This window comes from Photinus pyralis, unplaced genomic scaffold (assembly GCF_008802855.1).
Source record: "Photinus pyralis isolate 1611_PpyrPB1 unplaced genomic scaffold, Ppyr1.3 Ppyr1.4_LG5, whole genome shotgun sequence".
In the NCBI taxonomy this organism is placed as follows: domain Eukaryota; kingdom Metazoa; phylum Arthropoda; class Insecta; order Coleoptera; family Lampyridae; genus Photinus; species Photinus pyralis.
This window is the reverse complement of record NW_022170596.1, coordinates 5,767,964-5,793,185: the sequence shown is the minus strand read 5'-3', so window position 1 is coordinate 5,793,185 and position 25,222 is coordinate 5,767,964. Positions and strand designations below refer to the sequence as shown.

The following is a 25,222-nucleotide window of genomic DNA, read 5'->3' as shown; positions in this document are numbered from 1 at the left end:
TCAAATAGCGATATTGTACAGTACAGGCAAGTGCAAGGACTTTCCACGCGTAATTTTAAAACTCAATTTCCACAGCAGCAAAGGACTAAAGCAGGTAAGCAAAGGCATTATGAAATACTCGCCGAAAACCTAAATAGAATGCAACTTCAACCGACGAATTACTCATTTCCACGAATCCCAAACTACAGAGTGATTCAAGGGTCTAAAGTTGAACCGCTCGAAGAGTAGATTTAGACGCCATATAAATAAGGTACATTGTAAATTAATTGAGACTCAAAAACTGTTTATTTTTCTAACGGCTATCGATTTCGACGATACAATCATCTTCAGGCCGAGCGTTAAATTATACAATTGTACATAGTATGCTGAGAAAATTGCGGAGACAAGAACATTAAAATTTTTTATATATTATTATATTATATTATCCGCACTAGGCTCACCTGTTAGGATTAGCGAGCCTTCATAATCTCTTAAATCCTATACCTATCCCTCAAACCGTGCCTTTGAGACCCTTCTAACTAAGCATACCTTGGATTTAATTAATGCAGATTTTTAAGCAATTAATCGATTAATAACACTCTTTGGAACTGAGACGAGCCATAATGTAAATTTTAATGTGGCATCATAACGAGCAAAACATCTTTGGCCATTTTTTAAACTCACAATTAGATTGGGTATTCGGAACGTTTTATTTTATTTATCACGAGATCAAATTACGTTTTGTTGGTCGTAAACTGACTAAAATTTCATACGAGGATAATTTAAAATTAAATTCAAGGCTAAATATTTAGCAGGCTATATGGTGCAGGTACCATTTGCGCTTGTCCCAAATGTGCGATGATATTTGCGAAGGAATAATTTATGAAAATGTTATCGGGTTTAGAACAACGTGGGTAATTCTACTTGCGATGTTCACAACCGGTTCTAATTGATAGATAGCAACAAAATTCAAGAAGTCGTTCATGAATTATGGCATATACACCTGTGTCTAATTCATAATGAAGCAAAAGAAAGAGTTCATTAAAATGCCTATAAAACTAGCATAGGAAAGGCAATAAAATAAAGTAGTAGGTCTATTCCATTTAAGTAGAAATATGAATTGCTTAGAATTTACCAATTTAGATAAAGGTCAGGTCCGGCAATTAAAAAATCTACGTTATAAAATCGGTACCCACTTATTAAAATCACAAAAACGGATGTACATCACTTTTATTGCCACACCTTTTTATGGCCATTACATGTGAGCATATACGAGGAAGGCGTGCAGAAAAATTCATAGAAAACAATGTAGTAGGTAATTTATGATACATGTATTATAACTCTTGTAAGCAAATTTAGATAGTTGAGTTCACCAACAGCTTCAGCTTAATAATTATTAGGTACATAGATTTACATATAAGTACGTTCCCCCTACATTAACTCTTTGGTTCCAACTTCCAATTAAAGAGGAATCTTTCGAATTAAAAAAATAATTAAATTATAATCTTAGGTTCATCTACTTGAAACGTAACAGAAAATTCCTACTTAATAATTTACTAGTCAGAGATAAATGTGAGCAATTCCATTATTGTCAATTTTCGAGGTGGCCGGCCGATACAACTGGTTTTGGAACAGGGTAGTTAAGTAAAGTAAACATATTCAATGAGTACTACAAAACTATTATTGTCGAAGTCATTACCTGCAGATTATTCTAATGTTTGTAGGAAATAACTCTTGCCCGAATGGCCGAAGAGAATAAAATTAGTATACAAAGGTCTGTCAGATTAGGTTGATGGGTTTTGAAGATCGGAAAACGGCAGGTATTTGCATAAAATAAACAGAAAAATGCACAAATGAAACCATTCTGCCGCTATCGTAATTGACGATTCTTGAAAAGAGTCTTTGTAAGACTAATATTGTAATTTGTATATGAATTATAATCACTTTAATGCATTTCTTTGTCAATTGCTATCGCTAATTGCATGTGGAGTGCTTTGATATTTTTCTTATTCCAATTACGATGATCATTTACGATCCATATTGTTATTGCAAAGTGATTATTTGTAGATAAATATTTCTATACCTACAAATAAAATGAGATGGGATGGCATTCTTTACATTGAACAAATCCCATATTTAGCATTGCAATTAGTAACCCATTACGGTTATCATGTTCACTCGTTCCGCCCTGATGAATCACTACCACCGTCTTCACCAAGCCCCAGAGATTATCAAATAACTCCATAAAAAGAAACACCAAAAACCGATTTTTCTTCATATTCCTAATTTGTCATTCTTATAACGTAACACCCTAAGTCCAAATATTTCCTATTTGCTTATCAATTCCACCTTTTATTACCTAGTACATTTATACTTTGACCACCTTCTTAAAAACCTTATTAAGTAAAAATAATAGAATTCACCCCAAAAATGTCCACTCCAATTAGATATTGTAACTAATTATTTTAGATTCAAATAAATAGCTAATTAGTGTTTTTTTTTTATTTCAAAAACAAAATTTTCTGTTTATTAATCCACAGCCACAAGACAAGAAAAAACTCCTCTTTTGAAAATTTGAAGCATTCAGATATGTTAACAATTATAACTGATAGCTATTCTAAAAATATTTCATGCAGATGCAGATGAGCTTATTCCTTCCAAAATTTTCAAAAAAACTCGGTATAATACCTGGTATAACATTAGAAAGTTCCTTGAACATGGACCTTTATATTCAAAATATGTCCATATTTAACATTGCATGGAAGTCCTTTAATGAACGTTTCGGCTATGTCCATTTAATATACTGCGCGTACTGGGCCACGCGAAGATTAAAAATTCTGGTTAGCAATTCATTTATTAATCTTGAAACCAATACAAAATTTTACGTACATGTCCGATTTATAGAAAAATAAAGGACATCCATGGAACGTATGTTTAAAGTATCCCCCGAATGTTTCAGGAAGAACGTCTTACGGATGTTCATTTTAGGTCCATCAACATTCGTACATGTAATGGACCTAAAGCATACGTGGTGCAGAATAGACGATTGAATATGACGTTGTTATGAGTTTTAGGTTCCCTCTGTAGGTTCTTCAAACGCATCTTGGCAATGAGAGCAACATTAGAGTGGGCGTGGGTATTTGTATTAGTTTGATAGTCAAGCAGAGGGTTTGTTCCGACTTAGGATCTGGAGTTTTTTTTTGGGTGTGCACAGTTTTTAAATTGGGTCATGCTAGATGTAAAGGGTGCTCTCATTATGTGGCGGGATTTCCTAAATTTTTTCGATGTTGTATGTGGTTCCTGAATACGGTCCTAACTTTTAAAATCCGCATGAAAGCTTAAAGCACCGTGAGTCATGGGACAGCTCGACATTAACTAGGATTTTGCAAGGGTCACTTCCGTAGTTATCAAACTTCTATGTTCTTTACTGAGATTGTAGAAATTGGACCCACGCGGAGTTGAATTACGTGTATGTCGTTAATCCGAGGTGCACTGCGCGTTAAACCACGATCGTATTCGCGTCGAGCGGTTTAAAAAGGTAAGTACACACATGTCAATTGCCGTAGGATGATTTTTTTTTTGTGTTACTTGCGCTTAACAGAGAGAGAAAATTAGCGCGAAGCTATGAGAAAAGTGGGGTAAAGCACTTGTCAAGGGGTCTTTGGGGTGTGTTAGAACATTTCACGAGGAGCCGCGAGCGAACTTATACGTATATCGTCCACCGGGAATTTAACGCACGGTATATTTCATTGTATCAATTGTATGTTATTCTACTTTAGGTCGAACCAGCGAAGTTATGTCTGTAAACATTACCTGCGGAGAAATTTAGTACATAGCAGTAGCAAAGTACGTTTACATTAAACGCGAAAAAGTTGCGAATTAAACTTTTAGACTGTTTCATTTAAAGACCATTACCACCGTAATTACACATTTTAACCCATTTTTAACCAATTTTAACAACGACCTGGCCCTAAATAAAGTTGATTGACGCACGGCCACGGGCATTTCGAACAAGCAAAAAGCGTCAATTTCTATGTGGTCTCAGTGTTGAGAGCTCAAATTCCGCTGGAAGGACCGACTTTCCACAGACATTAGCAGTGTTTCGTATTTATAATACGCTAAATAAGCGGAATTAGTATGAATGGATCAAACCCGTGACAAATCTATACGTATTTTGCACGCAAGGCTTACGCTGCACTTCCCCATTGCAAACATCTGCAATTAAAATATTGTTGTGTTAATTAACGTAGTTTAGACGACGTTTATACCCGCGTTGTAATTTGTTTATTTAATTGAAAATAAATTATGTGTTACAGGTTTAGGAACGTCTCGAATGCGCAATATTTGAAAAGTTTATCTCATGTTATTCTCTCGTCGTAGATAAGAGTTGCACTTAGCGGTAAAAGTTAATTAATTTTGTAAACAGATGTGCGCGTTTAGATAATAGAATTTTGTTTATTTTAAGTAAATACTTAGGAAGTGGAATCTAAGATGAAACAAGAGGCGGAAATGTGTTAAATAGAAGGGGAGGTGTTTTAACGGGACGCCGTTCGCCTTTGGGCCGTGTTGGCCGTTGGGTAGAGTAGGGCTCATTTGTTGGAGACGTGCTTCCGGGTTCTCGGTTTTCGGATGTACTAAAGACAGTCAGTTTTCGTAATTATAAGGTTATTGAAGAGCAATTATCGAATAAATAAATATATTGTGTTGTATGTAAAATGAACATTTTTGTATCTGTTTGAGCCCAAATTTCCATCTTGGATTTTAAGACCTTCATGTTAACTCTTTTGTGCGTGACTTATTTAGGAGCTAGCTGTACAGGTGTTTTGTGGACAGGGGCGGATCCGATCCACAAATTTGATAAAGAATCCACCTAAAAGATTTCATTGTAATCGGCCCATCCGTTCTCTTTTAAAACGATTAACATGCAGCCATCGAACGAGCGTTCGGGCGATAGGGAGAAAGCAACTCGACGCTAAAACTTTAACGATGGTAAATTAGATTCTTCTGTGAGCGTAAGACCAGTAAATTCAAACAAGGTTGAAGCGGTTGAAGGAATTCTTTATAGAATGTTCTCGAGTGCTCAAGGACGCTTCAGAATGTTCTCGAACAAACACGTCATATTTCTCGGAAAGATTAAGTCACATCCGCCTGTGTTCTTTATCGCCGATGACTAATCTTTCATGGGACCTCGATGTCTATCGAGATTTCTGGAATCTTCGCCACAATAATACTCTATTCTATTTCTTTAAGTAAGGACCGTTTAGGAATAAAAACAAAACGAAAGCAAATTTTCAAAAACCTAATTTAGTTTCAAATTCTACATACTTTTATCTATTTTTGGCCATGTTTCTAAGATTCTTGAAACACTTCGCATACTGCGCAACTAGGTTTTAGATACTTGCGTTTTTTAGTGTCTTGTACAGTCGTACATACATACCTAAATGACAGTTCTTGCAATACTACCAGTTCTTTGCCACTTACGAAGTTTGTGTGAGATCATTTCGTGAATAAGTTTAGAAAAAACGCCCTCGTACGTTACTAAATCTTATTTATGTTTTTTTAAAATTAAATTTCATTGCCTAACTTTGGTATCAGATACAATTCAAATTAAATTTTCATTGAAATTAGGTGGTAAATCTATACTTAGGGAACGCCTCCTCTTCACACGGTCGTCTTCTACTTTAGTGTTCCTCTTATTTACGAGTGAAAAACTGGCATGATTAATTGTTGATTATTAATTATTTGGTTGCTTCTGTAAGCAACCGAGGGGAACGCGTTAGTAATTTTAATTGAAATGATGCCTTCTTAATGGATGCAAATAGTCCGTATCGATTTTATGCGTAAAGGATTTTGGTAGGTAAAGTATTAGTACAAAATTGGGGCATATGATTGATCGAATCGAATCGTGTCGTTTTAATGCTGCATCATTATTACGTGTTTGCATTATTAAGCACGCATTGTAAGCATTTTTCAAAGCTTGATAACCTTGCGCTTTCACCTTCTTCCAGAGGACTATATCATCAACAAGAACTCGAACGCCCAAAAATTTAATTATCCAATGGAAATTTCGGCGACACTGAATATTTGCATTTGATAGCTGTAAGTTTCAAATAATTATTATATATTCGTGACTTACTCTGCAAGATAGAGGTTTACGTTAAAAATGATTAGGCGGGTTAAAGTCAGGCGAAGGCATGATTATGCCGCACTTACTTACCCCAACTCCTCACCCCCAATCATGCATGCCGCTAACTCGCTGTGAAGTTTATGCCAACATAAAGATACAAAAATTCGATAAATAATTTTATTTAGTCACGCTAAATCGTCATGCATATAGAATTTTTTGGAACAGGTAGAATATAAAATAATGCACACTAAACAGTTTAATGCACGAAATTATTCCAAATTGTTTAACTAACAATCCGTACCATCCTCTCATTAATGCTCGACTTTTCGTAAATCATGGGCAATTTTAAAATACTTTTCAAGGAACCAAATTCTCCGCAGTCATTACCATATTTTAGCGGAAATAACCTGCGAATTTTATGTAACGTAAAATATCCGCATAACTTGTTTAAGAACTCAATACTTTATTGTAATTTGTAGCAGTTTATTTATTTTACTTGGTAGTTTTGCCATTATTTTCGTCATCAACTTACAGGGCCTACAAGAAGGATCTCGTTATGTGTGTGCGATAGGTTTAGATGTTTGCTAATTTAGAGCCGAATTTTAAAATGAAACCACTTTTATTTATACTAATTGAATAAAACTCAATGTTTTTTATTTGATATTAGTCCAAAACAAAGTTGCTATCTAACAGGTGGGCACAGAAAAACAAAAGTGCGTTATGATCGACAAACACAAATTTAAAAAAATATAAATTCACATTATACAAAAGGCGATAAGTGGACATTGTATACAGTGGGTCCAAGATAAGAATAAACAGTATAGGGAAATAGGAAACCATGAAAGATAGACAGTCGATTAAATTAGAAAAACGTTGCCTATTTTAGTAAAATTGTGTTTTAAAAATTCGAAAATTCCGAGCGGTTCCGAAAATATTCGAAAAAAACGAAATTAACCATATTCGTTTTCATTTTTTCTGACCCTGTTTGCAATCACGCCCTTTTGTTGTTCTAAAAAAATGGTTTCCACAGATTTTCACTGCGACGCTTCGTCTTTGAGAAACCATCATCAACTTCACACTTTTATATGAACCGCGAAAAAAGTACATACTGTATTGATTAGGATTTTATTACGAATCTTTTTTTTTTACACGTTTATCTCCGGTCGTTTGCGATAAGCGACCTTATCGCTGTGAAAGCTAATTAGTTCTTAGATAAGCACGTGTCATAGCAGATGTTTTTTCGACGTAGTGAGCACGGGTGTTTCATTTATTCTAAAACGCAGTTGAAAGTGGAACGGAAACGGAAATTCTTAGAAGGAAGGCGTTAATCGAGGCTCTTTCAGTCAAGCTCTTTAGGTGGTGCACGTCAGTTGGGACTTTTTTGGAGGTGGACGTTTGAAACGTAACGGTTTGTTTGGGTGTTTGGCGTATTGCCGTATTAGAGTGTATTTAAAACGACAGTACATCTTGTTCAATTGTAAAGTTGTATAGAAGAAAGCTGAATAGTGTTTAAAGCATTTTCTTTACGTCGTCATAAAAGTGAACGTTAATCGAGTTAAGTGGAGGCGTACTTCCTGTTTATGAAGAAGTCGGAGTGGTGTGGTTATCGAGCGTTTATCGCTGAAGAGAAGCGTTTCTTTAAGGTCTTCAAATTGTCAGTTAAAGGAAGTTTTTCCACCATCAAAGAGTCAATAGTATAATTGTAATTACAGCGAAGTCGGTGTCGTCACAATCGAGTGTTCTGTGAAGTCAAACAAGTGAAGTTCCGAAGCATCATCAGCTTGGTTTTTGTAGTGTATCTGTTTGTTGGAAAGCGCAATTATGGCTGGATAATAGGGATTATTTAACTTAAGGTAAGTAATTTAAACTTTATTTAAATTTTATTTGTTTAATCAATCGCTTGTTGCGTGATATTTGCTTTTCTGATCCTAAACGCCTATTTTCTTTCAACTTATTTTATTGATTTATGTCAAATAAATTTCTTTCATTTGTAAATGGTTAGTGTGTTTAATCGAGCCCAAATTATTCCCTTCTTAGGTTCTTTTAATCTTTTTGATTTTTTAAATTCGCCCGCTGTCTCTTTTTTTCTAAATTCTTCAGGTTCAGATTCTTCGTTGGCGTGCAAACTCATTGTGGTTGGGTTGGGTAAAACGGAAATATCAAGAAACAACGATAATGGTGTTGGGGTGCGTTCCTGGATTGACAAACAAGACGACGTTTTCGGTGATGTTTGAATTAGTAAATAACAAAGTAAGGCCAAAGTCACTTGCTTACCATTGACCACCGCAACTGTTGGGGTTATTCCCTCATAGGCTTTCTTTATAAGCCGATGATAACGGAACGTAAATCAAAAAACCAAAGGGCCGGACTTGGTATACTCGTAGTAGAAAATATGCACGTAACATCTTCTTCAGATTATGATTTTACGGATTCTTCCGTGTATTTGAGTTATATCAATATTACACATACACATATTAAGGATTATTTGGATTTATTGTGTGATAATAGATTACTCTAAATTCTCCATTCTAAAACAAGGATTAGGGACACTCCGAAGAAAAGAATTGATATCTTCACTACACAGCCACCTGCTGAAGTCATTTCCTGTGACTGAAGAGCTTGAAAGAGAGACCGGTTGCAAGCGTCGCCACATCTAAACACATCATTCAAAATATTGCTATGTGCACAGGCAAACGATCACCAACTCACCCACAAAACACCTGTCCAGCTCAATTAATTACAGGTACGAACAAAAGCTTTACAAGAAATTATTATAATTTTTCTAAGCCACGTCCAGCTTCCGCCAGGTCGAAACTCTCGATATTGACGCAGCCAGATTTAATTAACAAATTACTGACCATCTGAGGTACGAAATAGAAAATTTTTGCGTGAACGCTCTTATCTAGGTTGGAATTTGGGCGTGACTGGAACTACCCATTTAGAGATATACAAATTTATTCAGCATCAACCAAATAAGCTGAAAAAAAGAATGACACTCAGGGCCTGATAACACACACCACGCAGCAAGTGATCGAATAAAGAAATCTGATATACCTTAACGTGTTAATCAAAATCTCTGGTCGTAACTGAAATTTACAATAAATGACGTTCAAACGCAAAACACCAAGTGATATTGCTTCGAAACTTCACTTAAACAAGACTGACTGTTTCTTCAAAAAGTCTGGATAACGACAAAATTGGCTGTTTTGCAAACAAATGCGGCTACTTTTGAACGTTAAAAGTATTCGATTACGTCTTCCACCAAACAACAGCCATCACCAAACAAACGCTTGACCAACAACTACGTCGTTTAACGTCCAGTTCGCTTATTTATTAAAACCTTTTCCGTTTACTCACTTCCGTTCCTCCTGCCTTAACAAAGTAATGCGCGTCTTCGAAAAATCAAACTGCACCTGTGCTGATTACGGAGATAACACGTCCCCATCTTGAAATTTAATTAGCGTGCGCAGCGATATGAGAACTTCTTACCTACGACCAGAGAAAAACATGAGATGAACTTTTACAAATACCACGGCGAATATTTTCCAGATAGGTACAGTTGTAGAGAGGTGGACCGGAGTGCAATGTGTTTAAATTGTAGTAGTCAAGAGCATAAAGTGACACAGTGCAGAAACCCTACAAGCTGTGTATTGTGCGATAGTGGTCGGGCATGTGGCATAGGTCGAACTCGAGTCGATTAGCTGTAATTACAAACCTCGTCATGGTACTACTTTGGAAAGAGACGTACAACAAATGTGCAAATGTGGATAAAGGGCCATCTGGCTCCAGATTGTGCACAAACGACGGATGGCGAAATAGTGCAAATCTGCACCAATTATTCTGAATGTCCGTTTTCAAGTAACCAGAAATGCCAATTACTTGATAACATTAACGTACAGAAACATACACGAGCCTTAGGCTAACAATCTCTGTTTTTCTGTTTAATTTCATTTCTGTTTAAATTTTAACTACTACTTCCGCTAATTTCAAAATGTAACTTGAAATCAATTAAATTTCGCGATAACAACGGCCTTATCGCATACGATCAGATAGCACTCAGATTTTTGTAATGAAATCCTACAGATTTAAATCAAATTACATTTGCGCATACGGCCCATATTGCCCGCTATTATTTTCGGAATTATTTCAGATTAAATAACGTCCACCTGACGTTTACGCAACTGCCTCACCTAACATTAGCGAGGGAAAATGCGAGGATATATTGATCGATATACAGTGAGTTTTTTTTAAATGCGAACATAGGAGTTTGCATGCAATGTAATTTCCCTATGTTCGATTTAAAAAAAAAACACATCAATCTATGAGGTGTACGCAGTTCACATTCCCAAAACGCGCAACTTGTGTGACTATGAACAGCCACTCATAGTCTTTATGATGAAGAGCACCCGGTCAGATTTTTTTAAATAAGCCATGTGAGGCCATAGCAACTTTAGGATACATTTTTCTTAAACTTACGATAACTTGAACTCACAGGCCACGCACTGACACCACAACTCATTGTGAACCAACCTTCAATTATTTGTAGGTCATTCTACTAATTTGATCTATTCAATACATAAATGAAGAAAATAAGAAAATAAATACCGAAAACAATTACAATAAATGTTCGAAGTGTCCTCCTTGACATTCTAAGCAATAACCTAACCGATTTCGTAATTAAATTGGACCTGGACGGCGGTATTTTTAAAAATGTGACAGCTGTCAATTGTGTCTACTACTCATTTGAACTACTCAATAGATTGATGTGTTTTTTTTTAAATCAGACATAGGGAAATTACATTGCATACAAACTCCTATGTTCGCATTTAAAAAAAATTCACTGTATGTACACAGGCAAGTAAGAAGTAAGGTGTGTTATATGTGCGGATTTCAACGTAGCTTCACCAACGTGGAGGACGAGTAAAAGCAACAGGGAAAGGGATTGCGGGTGTGGTCGTATGAACTGTGTGGTTGCGAAGGCGACTTTTGAAAGAAGTAGGACATCAATCACAGAATTGAAATTGTGGTGGTGATTGTAAGTGTTATTTCCATCAATAATTGCGAAGCAAAAGTAAGGTTTAACTCTGCAAGGGGCTGCTAAGAGAATTGATGGCAAGCGTTCCGATAGAGAAAATCACAGACCAAGCTAATATTACGAGGTTTATGGGATGGTGTTGCTAGAAGACAATGCCGCGAATTAGTAATGAAAGATGAACCGAATAGCTACTGGTGAACTCTGGAAATAGGGGAGCAACGAGGAATCTGCATAGAAACGATATGGAGAGTCCAATATGAGTGAGGAGGACAGAGAAATGTTGAGGAAGTATGGGAAAAATTGAAACAGGAAATAAAGATTTTGAGGAAGATGAGTAACTCACTAATGACTGGAATGAGAGGGTTGAAGCTTAAGGAAAGCATGGTAATGGGTCATCAAATAAGGGCAGAGTGAAATATCCATATACTGGGAGTTGAATTGGACATCAGTTGAACCTTCATCCCGTATGTGAGGAAGATAACGGCAAGAGCAAGAGAAGACTACTAGCAGTAGAGTGATGGTCCTCTACGCGGAGGAAGTGTGGGAAGAGGTGCTTAAATGAAGAATAGTTAACAAGTTGGTCAACCATGGTACAGAGGCAAACTGTGATTAAGATCAGCTGCACTGCATACAGGACGGTGGCGACTGAGGATCTAATGGTGTTGTGTTGCACCTAATATGCCCACACATACCTATTATAAGTTTGAACGTTCCTTTTTTCCACAAAACTACTTAGGTGTTTGGAATTCCTATTAACATCAATGTTCTTTTCAGGTACTGAACATTAATTTTGAAGTGAAGCATATTTCAACTTACGCTTTACTAAGGATATAGTAGCATTTCTATGGGTTTGATACTATTGAAAGTGTATGTTTCAATTTGCTTCCGAAATTATGTGATTGACGTACGATTTGAATGGAAGTTATTTATCGTCCCTATCTTACACCTAGATCTTCAATATACAATTTACGTTGGACAAGTTAGTACCTTTAACTGTGGGGTCTCGCTTTCTACTTATTGTCATAATTCCACATTCTTCACATTGAATGGCGATGTTCCACTTAAGCAATTCCATAGGTACCCATTTGCAGATTACGACAAGCTTGTGGTGAACTGATTCGGTAATACTTTTTGGTCATGTGCAAGGAGGATTTTACTACGTCCGGTTATGGACTATGTGCAGTGCGCGCTATGCACTATGTTCAGTTGATTGTACGTAAAGAGTTCTTCATGCAAATGATTTCTATCCACTCAACAAAGGTTTTTTATTTACAAAGGTTATTTTCATTCAAGTGAATACCTTCCTGCAGCAATTAATCGCCTTATACAGGGAACATTTTTTAATTGCCTATCCATTATCTAATCTTACTTAGGTTTTACAACGGACATACTGCTAATTTCATATGGAACTTTCACATATAATAGTTAATACGAAACGAATTTTAATGGAAAGAACCAAGCAAATTTACGACTTCTACGCCATTTATGTGCTTATAATTTATAATCAAGAGAATAGAGATAACACGCAACCGGCTATTATCAGTATTGTCAAAATACTCTCCCACAAATCTGTCCAACTCCTTACCATAATCTTAATCTTTGTTTAACTATTAACATATTACTATCAGATGAATAATAATTAGTCGTAATTACGTGAACTATCAATTGTGAAAGTTGTTCTGTATTTTTTTGTAATTGTCAATTAAGATTTGAAAATGACCTCTAGAGGAGAAAATTTCATGAGAAACTGTAATTTATTAGGCTGTAGTAGTGTTACCAAGCCTTTTATAGTATATCTCCGCTTCCTTTTTATCTTCAAAACGTAGACTTATTGAATTTTAATCCTCAATTAAAAAAGTGGTAGGTAAACACAAAGAGTGCGCTGTGTGAACATATGATACTTAGCATTGATGATAATGCCGTGATTACGACTAATTTTTAAAATTATATGCCCTAAGGACTCCTACAACTGCTTTTCCATTAAGTTTAAACAAAAAATTAAACATGAACACGCGTAGCGTGCGTCTCCACATATACCGAGCGCATAAGAAGTAATAAATATAAATATAATTAGTAACAGCTGGAAATTAATAACGTTGCATTTTTTTTTGTAAATGTACCGAATTATCTTCAAGATTTCAAGTCGAAACAAAACGAGCTTTTGGAAAAGTTCAAAGCAATTACTGCCAAACGGCAGGCGTTGAAGTATTCATTGTTGATGATCTCAAATGTGGGGCTGGGTTAAGTTAACACCTAAAAATTACCACCCCAATTTTTTACATCGCTAAAATATTGTGCTCATTTGTGCGCCAATCCCCAAAACAAAACAAAATCAAAACTTCCCATTGGGGGTCCAGTTTAGGGCTGGAGCACCATCATTCTCGTATTCACATGACACTAATATAATACCTACCATAGTTTTGTGCTTATTTTGCACTGATTTGTGCGCCAATACCACGGTTTTGTGCGCCTTTCAGTTTGGGGAAATGTAATATTTGTACAAATGGAGATAACTTAACGTAGCACCCCTTACAATCCGATCGACTTGAAACCAATGTCATGGTTGTGTGCCTATTTTGTACTGATTTTTGCGCCAATCCGGCGGAATAATTTCAACAATTCCAGTTGTGGTGAGAAGTTCAGCGTTTTTGCGATAGATTGTGCCACTTCGACATGAAGCATAAAATCGAGCCCATATTATTAATAGCAGAAAATGTAATAAATCGTATTAATTAAGACACAACTATAAGATCATTTATGATTTGATGAGTGATGACACAAAACTATAGCTTAGGTTTCAAGTCATTCCGATTATGAGAGGTGCTGCGTTAAGCTTTTCCCCTTTGTAGAAATTTTAAATTTCTCTAAAACGAAAGGTGCACAAAGCTATTACATAGGTTTCAAGTCGCTCCGATTGTAATGGATGCTACGTTAAGTTGGCACCCCGTTTAGATATTTTTAATTACTCCGAAAGTAAAGACGCACAACACCTGAGTTTTGGTCCACATAAAACCTGAGTATTTGACACAAATCAGTACAAAACGAGTACAAAACTATGGCATTAGGGTCATGTGGATACGAGATGATAGGTGGTGTTCCAGTTCGACCCCCAATGGAAAATTTAAACGAGAGGTGAACAAAATTTGTGGACTGGCGCACAAATGAACACAATAGTTTAGCGATGTAACAAATTAGGGTGCCGATTTAAGGATGCTAATTTAATCCACCTTAGATGTGGTATTGGAAAAAATAGTATAAATACGTCTTTACAGTTCAAAGAAAGAAGTTAAGTCCCCATTACAACCCAGCTTTGAACAGCATTTTTCTATTATACAGTGATATTTATTAAGAAGTAGACATAGGGATTTGCGTGTATTGTGTTTCCATATGTCTACTTTTCAATGAACAAATATCTTCTGAATAGCGCCTAATTTTATGTATCCATAATAACTATTTAAAAGAAATAAGTATCTGCCTGTCATATTAATTAATTTGAATATTGTTGCTTTGGCTTCACAAAAAATAAAATTGTTACCTGCATTATACTAATTGACAATATCAACTGTTTCTTCAGTTGAATACGTCGCACACGGACGACCATAAAAATACGGAAGCTAGAACAACAGTATCCAAATTATGTAATTAATATGACAGCCAGATGTTTATTTGCTTTAAGGAGTTATTTTGGTTGTATAAAATTATGCGCCCTTCAGAAGAGATTTTGTGATTTAAAAGTAGGCATAGGGAAAAATTATACACGTACACGCTTCATAATAAATATCACTGTATATACTACAAATGGTATCTATACTTTTTTGAAGTATGCTATTGATGCTGAAGTAATCTTCAGATAGTAACAAAACAAAGATTTAAAGAAAACACAAATAAATTGTTTATTTACTACACGTGCTACATGCAACTCTCAAATCAGACAAAACATAAACTTCAGACCACAGAACCTCAATCCACATCCACCATCATCTCGCGTTCTCTCCCCAACACGTCCCCTCGAGATGTGAACCTTGGATAATTTCACTACCAGACTGTGCTAATGCATTGATCGGGGGAGTCCTTTGGTAAAAGCGTCTGCTGCGATTTCTTCAGTTGGAGCGTACTCCCTTTTTAAATTCTTCCCATTCTCCAGGAACGAAAAAGTCATTGAAACTTCGTTTTAAGAAGCATGTGGCTCACTTCAAAAATATTTGTTGGGATAAATCTGGCGTTACTGGGAAATAGTGGACGATATTTTCCTGGTTAAGCAAGTAAGTAGTAAGAGTGACTTGGATTGTTATTGTAGTTTAGAGATTCGTAAAACAGAACGCAACAATTGTGAAAGAGACCGTTTAGGCCAATCAGATTTAGTAAACGTTCACTTATAATTAGTGAAGTCGTATTTGTACTTTCTACTACTACCACTACTATCTTTCAGTTGTTCGTTGACGATGTCAGAAAATCTCTCGTGGAAATGGGTTGAGTAATTCGTACACCACAAGAAGCACAACATTTGTATCATAAAGGAAAAATGGCTCAAATATGCACAACTTCGAGGTGGGAGATTTTTAATTTTACAGCATACATACAGATTACTTACGCCACCCCTATTTGTCTCATTATGCAAGAAGAAAATGTTTACAAAATTTCGGGTGTGGAAAATTTTATAAGAGCTTAATGCGAGAGAATGAGTAGCTTTCCAATATGGAACGAGTGTGCAAGCAGTTTCGACGAGTACATAATTAAAAATTGGGTGGGAGAGAAGGATTCTTCAGAATGCGCGTTTGAACTTAAACTTAGAAAAACTACGTCTATAGTCTTGTAAAATTAAACCTGAAGGAGGGGGGGGGGGGCTCAAAGGGACCTGGGGAAAGCTGTAAATCATTCTAAAACCTTAAGATAGTCTTGAAAACGAGTAATATGAGTTTATACTCTTCCAGGAGTTGAGCATAACTGGTGCCCCAAAAAATTTAAAATTTTCGGACTTTCTTCAGTTTTTCGCTAATAACTCCTAAACAACGCATCCTATCGAAAACCGAGACCAATTAAAGAGCATTCAATTGTGTGTCGATTGACTTTAAAACAGGACCAATTCGACGACTGAAGGACGGCCATTATTCGCTAAACTGTACCATTTGATGACTTTCTGTCGTCTGTACCATCCGATAGTGCTGATCGTATCAATACATTCTTGTAATCAAAGTTGTAGAGAATTTAATGGCGAATTCAAAGAACGCCAAAGTTTTAAATTAAGACCAATTTTAAGCATACTTAGATGCCAAATTCAACAGTTTTAGCATGATCTCTGCAGCTGATTTAACAATGCAAAGATGCTCTTCTGTTTTGTTACTTTTTCAAGTTGTTGTACCAACTGACACTCAAGATCTTTTCTCATTTGCTTCGAAAGCAGGACACTGAGCTCTTTCCTTTAACAGACGTAAAAATGATCCCATCTCCATACTGTTTCTCCAGTCTGACTTTAAGGGTGGCCGTAGCTCTTTGAAGTCTTCCAGAATCTGTAAGATGGTAAATTGGCACTCGTTGTCATTCTCTTCCGAATATCCGAAAATTTCAAAGTTTTAGGGATACCAAGTTATGCTCAACCCCTATGGGACACAAACTAAAATTACTCGTTTTCAAGACTACCTTAAAGTTTTAAAACGATTTCCAGCTTTCCCCAGGCATTGTGTAAAGAAAGCTGTTTAAACAATGCCCCAGGTCGAAGTCCTGTCCCTATTTTACTGGACTAATAAGCGCTAGCAAATTGTTAGCAAATAATTAAATTTATTTAAAGGTAAAAAAAAGACGTATACGTAACATCGATGCCGAAGTGATAAATAGTCAAATTTGCTCTCGTACAGAAATTACATATAAATTTTAACACAAGGAGTGATAAATAATATTTAACTGTTATAAATCAATTGTCCCCAATATTTAATTATTTACCGCGACTAAAATTTCATCAACTAATCCCGTGATTAATTAATGAAATTTTGGTCGCGAGAAGTAATTAAATATTCCATCTGTATGGACTTTTTTTATTTCATTTAATTGAAACCCTCGTAATCTACACCGAAATCGGTTAACAAAAATTCACTGTAAAATCATTACATTTACGTCATGTCAGTTAAACACTTACATTTTGACGTTGAGTTGATCCAAATCTGCATTCATGCTCGCTGGCAAAGTCTTACCTCCATGGGAGTTTTATAACATTTTATAACAAAAGCAGCCAATACCTTTTATAATAATGCACTGTTTATTTTGAACAAGTTGTAAATCATAATATGCATGTTTAAAGCGCATTTTTGGTAATACAGATCAGTATTATCGATCTCACGAGTAATTTTGGCTGCGTTAAATAATTAATGTTATTTAATTTCAATTGAGGGTACGTCTTCATTTTGTAAAACAAATAAAAAAGTAAATATTTAAGTTTTTATACTGGTAGCGCTATCTAACGGTAAAATTATAGCACCTCCGAAAACCATATCGAAATTATTTTCTTAAATTATCGATCTTACAAGTAATCTAACTCAAAATCTATACTATAGCAGAAAGCGTTTAATGAAAATTTGAAGTCTCTAGCTATTGTAGTTGCTGAGATCTCACCCGGACAGCCGGCCAGCCAGCCATAACAAATATAATAGCGTATTTTTTTTCAAAAATGCGCTACAAAGTGCAGCTGTATATATCACTTTGGCTAGCTGTTCAGGTTGGGCAGTTTTACTATGTAAGGTCCCAATATTGACGTCTAAAGTAATTAGCAAAATCAATTTTCCATTTGTGATAAGCCAAAGTCATAGCGTATACTAATCTGTGGTACCAAAATTACGCTTACTCGGGTCGATCTGCCATATCACACCTGTAGTACCAGATTTTCCCCTGTATCCTGTATGTCGTTAACGTTTGTGTCTGCTCTGGTTAGCAAATACTGATTAAGATAGATAGAATTTGGGATATTCAGAGGAATATTTGGTACCATAACTTATGAGGACGAGTCCGAAAAACGCCGCCATTTTACGCACGGCGAGTTGTACTCGTATCCCTACGTATTATAACGTAACATCCCCTACAAACGCCCGACTCCCTTTTCGCTTTTGTTTATTATTTAATTCATTTGTATTTTAGTATCTAGGTGTAGCGCAACTGGACGACATTAAGAATCCATAGAAGAAAAAGGAACGCCATAATACGTATACTACGGAAATAGTTCATAACATTGATTAATAATGACCGCCCACTTTCGCTTTACCATTATTTCTGTCAAATTTGATACTTTTCCATTTGTAAGTGAAAGTCAATTAATAACAACTAAGAAGCAGAAGCAATATATACGTCCATATAAAACACACAACTAAAACGCAAAGTCACTCATCACAAAGTAGCGGCAACTCACCTGTCGTTTAACACTGGAGGAGCTATCACTGAGGCTGCCCGAGGCGGCAAATTTACGTGGTTTGTGCTTAAGGCGGACACCTTGACCCCCTGGGGGACCCTCTAGACCGCCCGCCCCTGCTGCAGTCTAAAACAATAAAAAGTTACCTTGAACCTGACCTGACCTACTGCCTTTAATATACGACGGGACACACAATCATTCATACTCGTTGGATCTCCTTGTCGATCTAGTTTTCTCATTAGCTTTTCTACAAGCTAAACGATCTTCTAATGAGATCCTGAATCAGGCGTATATAGTAAATTGAAACAATAACATTGAGACTAATTAGGTACTCACTAATGGAGATCGTATTTTCTTGGTTTTCAGATGGAAATTCGTTTACATTCGCTCTGTGCTAAGCAACACACTTGTGAACTTATTGTCAATCGTGACAAAAGTGCAGTAAATCAAAGCATTTTCCGAAGAAGTGTATGCAGAACGAATTCTACCAGTAATTTCTATTTAACGAGGAAACTTTTTCGCATAAAAATGTTGATAATTAGCTCATAATAAGATGCAACCTTATGCGCTAAATTTTGACCTTTTTATATTATGTTTATTTCTAATGAAGATCGTATCAACACATGCTTAGTAATAGGTACATTTTGTACTGCATAAAGGAATACCAACTTACAGAAAGAAGTTATATGCGATCCATGCACATTTACTGACCGTGTTTGTGTATTAGACCGATCGTATCTCAATTTTACTTTAATAGCTCTAAATGTGAAAGTAGCGCATGCAAAAGAATCTGATATTTCCATAATGCACGAAATGGGAAATTTTTTATCGTGTTATTGAAAATTTGATAACAATTCGTTTACCCTTTTTTTGATACCACGAATAAACAAAAACAATGATTCTGATTTAGCGCCTCGTTCAATAATTTCTTTCCTTGTTCCTTCGTATGAAATAAAATAAATTGTAGGTATCTTTGGAACGGTTTAGTAGCATTTAGGTGAAGTAACGTAATTTTTTGGGTTGATTTTTCAATGGAAGCATTTTAATTTTGGAATTACCGATTAAAAGTTTAAAAAACCGCAAAAGGAGGCTGATGAGTAGAGTTTTTTCTCATTTATAGAGTTCCTGAATTTTGTAGGGGAATGGGGCCCAGAACGCTAGCATTCGTACGTCCACATAAGACCAAAGCGTAAAGAAAATTTATGTAGAGATTCCATATTAGAACCTTGAAAGACACCATATTAGAAATAGAGTGCTATACACAATTAACTATAGCCTATTTTAAAACTAACCTCATTAGGAAATAATTGTTACTGCTTGTGATATCGTTCGAGCGAACTGTACCTTCTATGTGAAATGCGGCGATGGAACTTTAGTGAATCGATACGGTACAACGCAACGGGTATATGCCTAAAACGCATTTTGAATTGCACACGGGTACGTTTCGTAAATTCCTAAATCTCTTCGGAGAGAATAAACTGGATCTCGGTAAAAAAGTCACAACACATATTAGAGTAGCTGCAAGATTTACACATTGTACGTCATATAATGTCACATTTTCTCGTCTAAAGTGGCTTATCGTAAAGATCAACCGTTCTATAGAGCGCACCCGTTGTAGCCCGCTCCGCATAAGAAATATGGGCGGCACGTGTTGAGGATGGTTAGATATTTTGGGTATCATTTTATTAAACGCCTTGTATACGCCATAAATTTTTAGCTTCGAGCTCCGGAACGTCAAAAAAAGGATGTGCCTTCGTCTCATAATTGCGTTCGATTACGCAAACGCTATTAAATGTTTGGAACAATTCGAAAATGTAATTGAAGTAACCTACTATAGTAAACTTAAGATATTTGCACGAGCCGGTATTAATTTTAATCTATTTTAAAATGTCAATTGAGATTATTCTCAATTCCATTACTATGCACACGACCTTAATCAAATCTATCCAATTATAAGCTTCACGAAATATCTATAAAATTAATCTGACGTATTATGGAATAGAAATCTTAATTTTGTGATACGTAATATGCATTACAATCATTCAAAGTGACGGTAAAATTGTTAGAGTTATTACTTTTTTTATACAGTCTATGGGTGATCGAAATGTTTAATTATACAGAGTGTTCTGGTGGATATATTTTTGTTACCGTGAAATCCGACAATTCACAACAACATTAAAGTTAGATTCATGGCCGTGATTATTATACTGCTAAAACATTGAATCCAACCCTCGCTCTTTTAACTTTCTGGGCACTGTGGAAAATGATCGTCGGCCCCTATGACGAGTACCTATACGTAGATGCAGGGGAGTCTGTGAAAGATCGGAATAGCCAATTTCTGAATTGACATTATTTGGTCCTCATTTATTCGTGCCAATTTTTTTGCCATAACACACAAATATTGCGTTCTTAAGGTTTTCGAGTTATTTATATTTTTAGAGTTTCAAAATTAACGTGTAATACTAATTAACTCTCCAATTTTGGAAAGTTAAGGGTTATTGTTATTGAAATTGTTAAACAAAATTTGATACGTGTGTTTACAAATCCAGTAAATTTTGGGTTTCACGTTAGTTTGGGCAAGCGGTCGACATTTAGTAGATTAAAAATATATGAAGAAATGATTGTTTTTACAATTTGAAGTAATTTTCAGTGACAAATAACGGGGTGATCGTTACATTTGTTTGAATAAGCAGTAGCTTTAAAATTCTAAGTGACATTTGCATATTTTTCTTTTTTTGTATGGGAGATTCTGGGCATCCAGGTGAGTTACGCAGCAATGTAGTGGTCAGATCTATATCAATACTTCCTCTTATTCTCAATGAAATATGCAGCACAAATAGATATCAATAAACTTCAAGACAAAACGAGAGCTTCGTTGACACTCATGCTTGGTTTCGTCGCATCGAGAACTCGATAGGGCATGAGACGAAGCTATATCTCTCGAACATTCGAGTTTTAACTTTGTGCTATTTTTGGCGCAGTTTTTGTAACATTTTGAACCACTTTTGCTTTTAGGAGAATAGTGTTATAATACTGGAATATGTTTTGCATTAGGACATTTTATTTTCTTACCGAAATTCCTGGTTTAAATTCCATTTTAGTAACTTTTTGCTTCTTACTCTCGTTTATATTTAGATTCTTACGCCATCTCGCCATTTCCTTTGTAATCCACTAGTTTAAATGTAAATTAATCTTGTAGTAGAGTTATTTTACCTAATTCTTTGTTTCGCCGTTAGAGGTCATACGAGTAGTTGCACCCAAATTATTTTTCTTCGGTACGCCATTACTTTTTTACTGAGTTTTGTCTACCGGTATAAGGGCTTTTGGTTTTAGCTGTCAATCTTTGGAGTGATTTCTCTTTCTTTCTGATGTCTGTGCCTATGTTCCAATGAAGAGCAATAGGTGCAAATAATCAGTGCGAGGGCTTTATCTTCCCTCAGCCTCAAGTTACATCGCATTTTTACCTAGACCCGCCATCTTATTAGGATTGATATTTCCGAACGTCACGCTACAGATGAATTTCTATATTACCGGCTTGGGAAATTCTACTTCATTCTACCTACATTAACCTGGTGAATCTACTTCATTCTACTACCAAGTTTATACCTGGAGATTACAATATAGTTCCTAGCCGCAAGGATTGCGAAACATTTGAATATTATCGAGCTTGTAAATTGCTCCGACATAACTGATTTTCCTTGCGGTACTGAAGAATATACTTATCGAGACCGAATTTGATCTATATACTACCTACGATTACTTGTGTGCCTTCGACGATTCAATTGTACTAGCTTCACTACGTTTCATGTGGAAATTAGTTTTTGAAGTTACTGCAAAGCCGATATGTACAATTTCTAGTTGCTTTGCGTTCCTTGTTTTACTCATACTACCTTATTTACAGTTTTGAATTAATTAGATTACATTGCTGTTGTATTGAAATGTATTTGTTGAATTTAACGTCGCGTTTATTCTTTTATACCCTATTGTACGAGCAATACGTGGTGGAGTCAAAATGTTGCTTTTGGTTAGTTAACATGAATTAAATTGTTGATTCTTATTGAGTTTATTTACGGTTTAATATCCGATTGCCTAGTGTCAGACGTTAGAATTGCTTTCGCAATATTTTATGTGCCGCGCTATTCACTAACCCCTCTTGTTTGTTTGTTTGTGTTATTGTCTGTTGCAGATTGGCAGAGCGCGCCCTTTTGAGTTCACAAGGTTGTGACCTGAAGTGATCTCGTAAACGGTGTGTCGGAGAAGAGTGCTCACAAACGATCGACATTTCCTTGTTTATTGTCACCCTCGAGAATAACAGATGCACTTTCGTCCCTTGGTATGTAAGCAGATGTTTTGCTGTAAAGTAGTCAAAACCTAGATTTTCGACTTGGACTTGAAAAAAAAACATCAATTTTTTAGATGAAATCAACTCGTTGATCTAAATAACGTTGGTTGTTAGGTACACGTGTGGAGTAAACTACATCAAATTGAAGGAGGTTCCTACAAAGTATAAACGATGCAATTAAAAGCCAAAAATTATGTTCGATAGGAATAAACTTGTCACCAAATAAATCACATATTAGGAAACGGTGTGCTGAATTGTCTGCCTTGAATACATTAGACACAGGGATCATATACATTATTTATTATATACAATTCGTGGCTACGCGCTTAAGAGCCAAGACATTAAATTGTCTTAACCTTGATTTTCGGTTATTTGTTGATAAATTATTGAACTCGTTTTGAATACGTAAATGCGATTAAATAACTGTTTTAATAGAACTTTGTAATATGTTAAGTTACTACCTGAAGGATGCTACGAATTTGTTCATATATTATCATTTGTATACGCGCAGTTATTTTTTAATTGGCTTTCCACTGAAATATTGTTAATTGATTCAATGTAAAATCTAATTTATTGAAAAATCGCTTTTTACGTACATTTCAAATTAACGCTAATGAAGTGGATATTTGAGCCTCGGCGTGTTTCGTTAAGTGTTGCGTAACGCTGTATGAAAGAAAATGCAACTCCATAAGCGGTGAAACGGTAGGAATTTACATTGGGCTGGGAATAATGTTTTTGATAGATCGCGGCGAAACATTTTTGTTTGGGTGGTTTTATAGCCGCAAAGCTTGTAATTCAAGGTTGCGAGGTTAAAGTATTGTCTACAGGATAGGAAATTTCGTACATACCTACCTATCGCACCGTCAATATCCGATTCATGCAGATGGCAATGAATGAGATCATCGTCTTTTCCTTGTTTTATTGGTGTAATTGTCTGAATAAAACAGTAAATGAAGGTGTTATAAATTGTGTAACCAACGCTTTTTTAAGATCGATTTTTTACATTTAGTATAGTCTCACGTTTATCTATTCGCGAGGAGAAGTTTCATTATTTTTGTTTGTTTATACCGTGACTGCTGTATGCGAAATGCCAATGAAACGATGACCATCTGGATTCTGGAGAAATCAGAAATGTCCTTGGTCACTGGAAACAATTTGAACTCGTAGATTTCGCTGTCCAAACACACACACTGAACATTGACAGTCTGTATCTTCCCAAAGGTCTCTACACAGCCTCTCAAAGGCGCACTGGCTTGGTTTTATCAACAGGTCGTCCAGGAGCCAGAGGAGCAAGTTTGAATTTGGTGAAGCACAATAGTAAATTTGTCCTATTTCTTTCTGTATCATACAAATTTTGCAGCACAACACAGCGGAATCATTTATACAGGGTGTCAATTTTAAAACTTGCAGTCGGCCATATTTTCCAAACTAAACATTATGGCATTATGGCTCAATGGTAGAGTGTTGAGTTATAAATCCGGAAGTCGGGTGTTCGGACCTGGGTTGAGGTGAATTTTTCATCTGTGGTAGAGATGGAAATTACCTTAGACCAGTTTCGAGCATTCTGCCGGCTACTCCGAATTAGGTTTTTCTACAGTTTCCCTAATTCGTAAGGGAAATACCGGAGTAGTATAGAACAGCTTAAGACCTTCTGCAGAGGCACCTGTAAAAAGCATTATGCGGGCCACTCTGTAATTGAGAGGGATAATAAATAAATAAACAAGATATTGAAAATCGCGCAAAACGTTTCGGGGGTATCGAGGGGGAACAAGAATGACGTTATGAGTGACAAATTTTGTGTTAAATTAAGGTCATATTTAAATTATTAAAATTCGAGAGTTACTTCCTCGGATTGTTAATTTTTGTATATTGTGGATATTGCTCCAGATTTTTTACCCTCTGTCAACAATGATTCGGAAAGGGAATTTGTAGGAACTCGGCCTTTTTGATTAATTTTACACTTTTGATCAATTATTCAATAAACTTTATTTTGTTTTCCCAATTCACTAAGTGTGATATTTGCGTTCTACCTTTCCGATAGTAAGCTTTGGGTACGAGTGAGCGCGACCTACATAATTAATAAAAGCATAACATTGAAAGAGTTCGGGAAATTTTCAATTTTTTTCAGATTTTTTTATAAATGAATTAAATTTTTGCCGGGGACCCCTTTAAGGCAGGACTCGTCCTTATTGCGTACATTTGAGACATTATACTTACGCCAGTGACTGACCATAGGTTCATAGACATAAAGGATAGTTCCAGAAACAAAGTTAACACTAAGAATTGTCGCTGTTAAAGACCCTCAATGAAAGCAAGGTTTTGTGAGATGTAGTAAAAACAATTGCGCAC

General features: G+C 35.8%; 1 protein-coding gene across 9 annotated transcripts in view; it reads right to left on the bottom strand.

Moving 5' to 3' along the window:
- LOC116170264 (voltage-dependent L-type calcium channel subunit beta-2) overlaps positions 1-25,222 on the bottom strand; it is a 272,421-nt gene that overhangs the window by 213,796 nt on the left and 33,403 nt on the right. For 8 of the 9 annotated variants that reach the window (XR_004145199.1, XR_004145200.1, XM_031486525.1 and 5 more), the window contains exon 2: positions 18,532-18,657. The exons of the other annotated variant lie outside the window; for it this stretch is intronic. Coding sequence is in view for 6 of the 8 variants with exons in the window: in XM_031486525.1 (XP_031342385.1) it covers positions 18,532-18,657 (126 nt within the window). In the remaining 2 variants the exon portion in view is untranslated. The remainder of the gene's footprint in view (positions 1-18,531; positions 18,658-25,222) is intronic. 9 annotated transcript variants of the gene reach the window in all.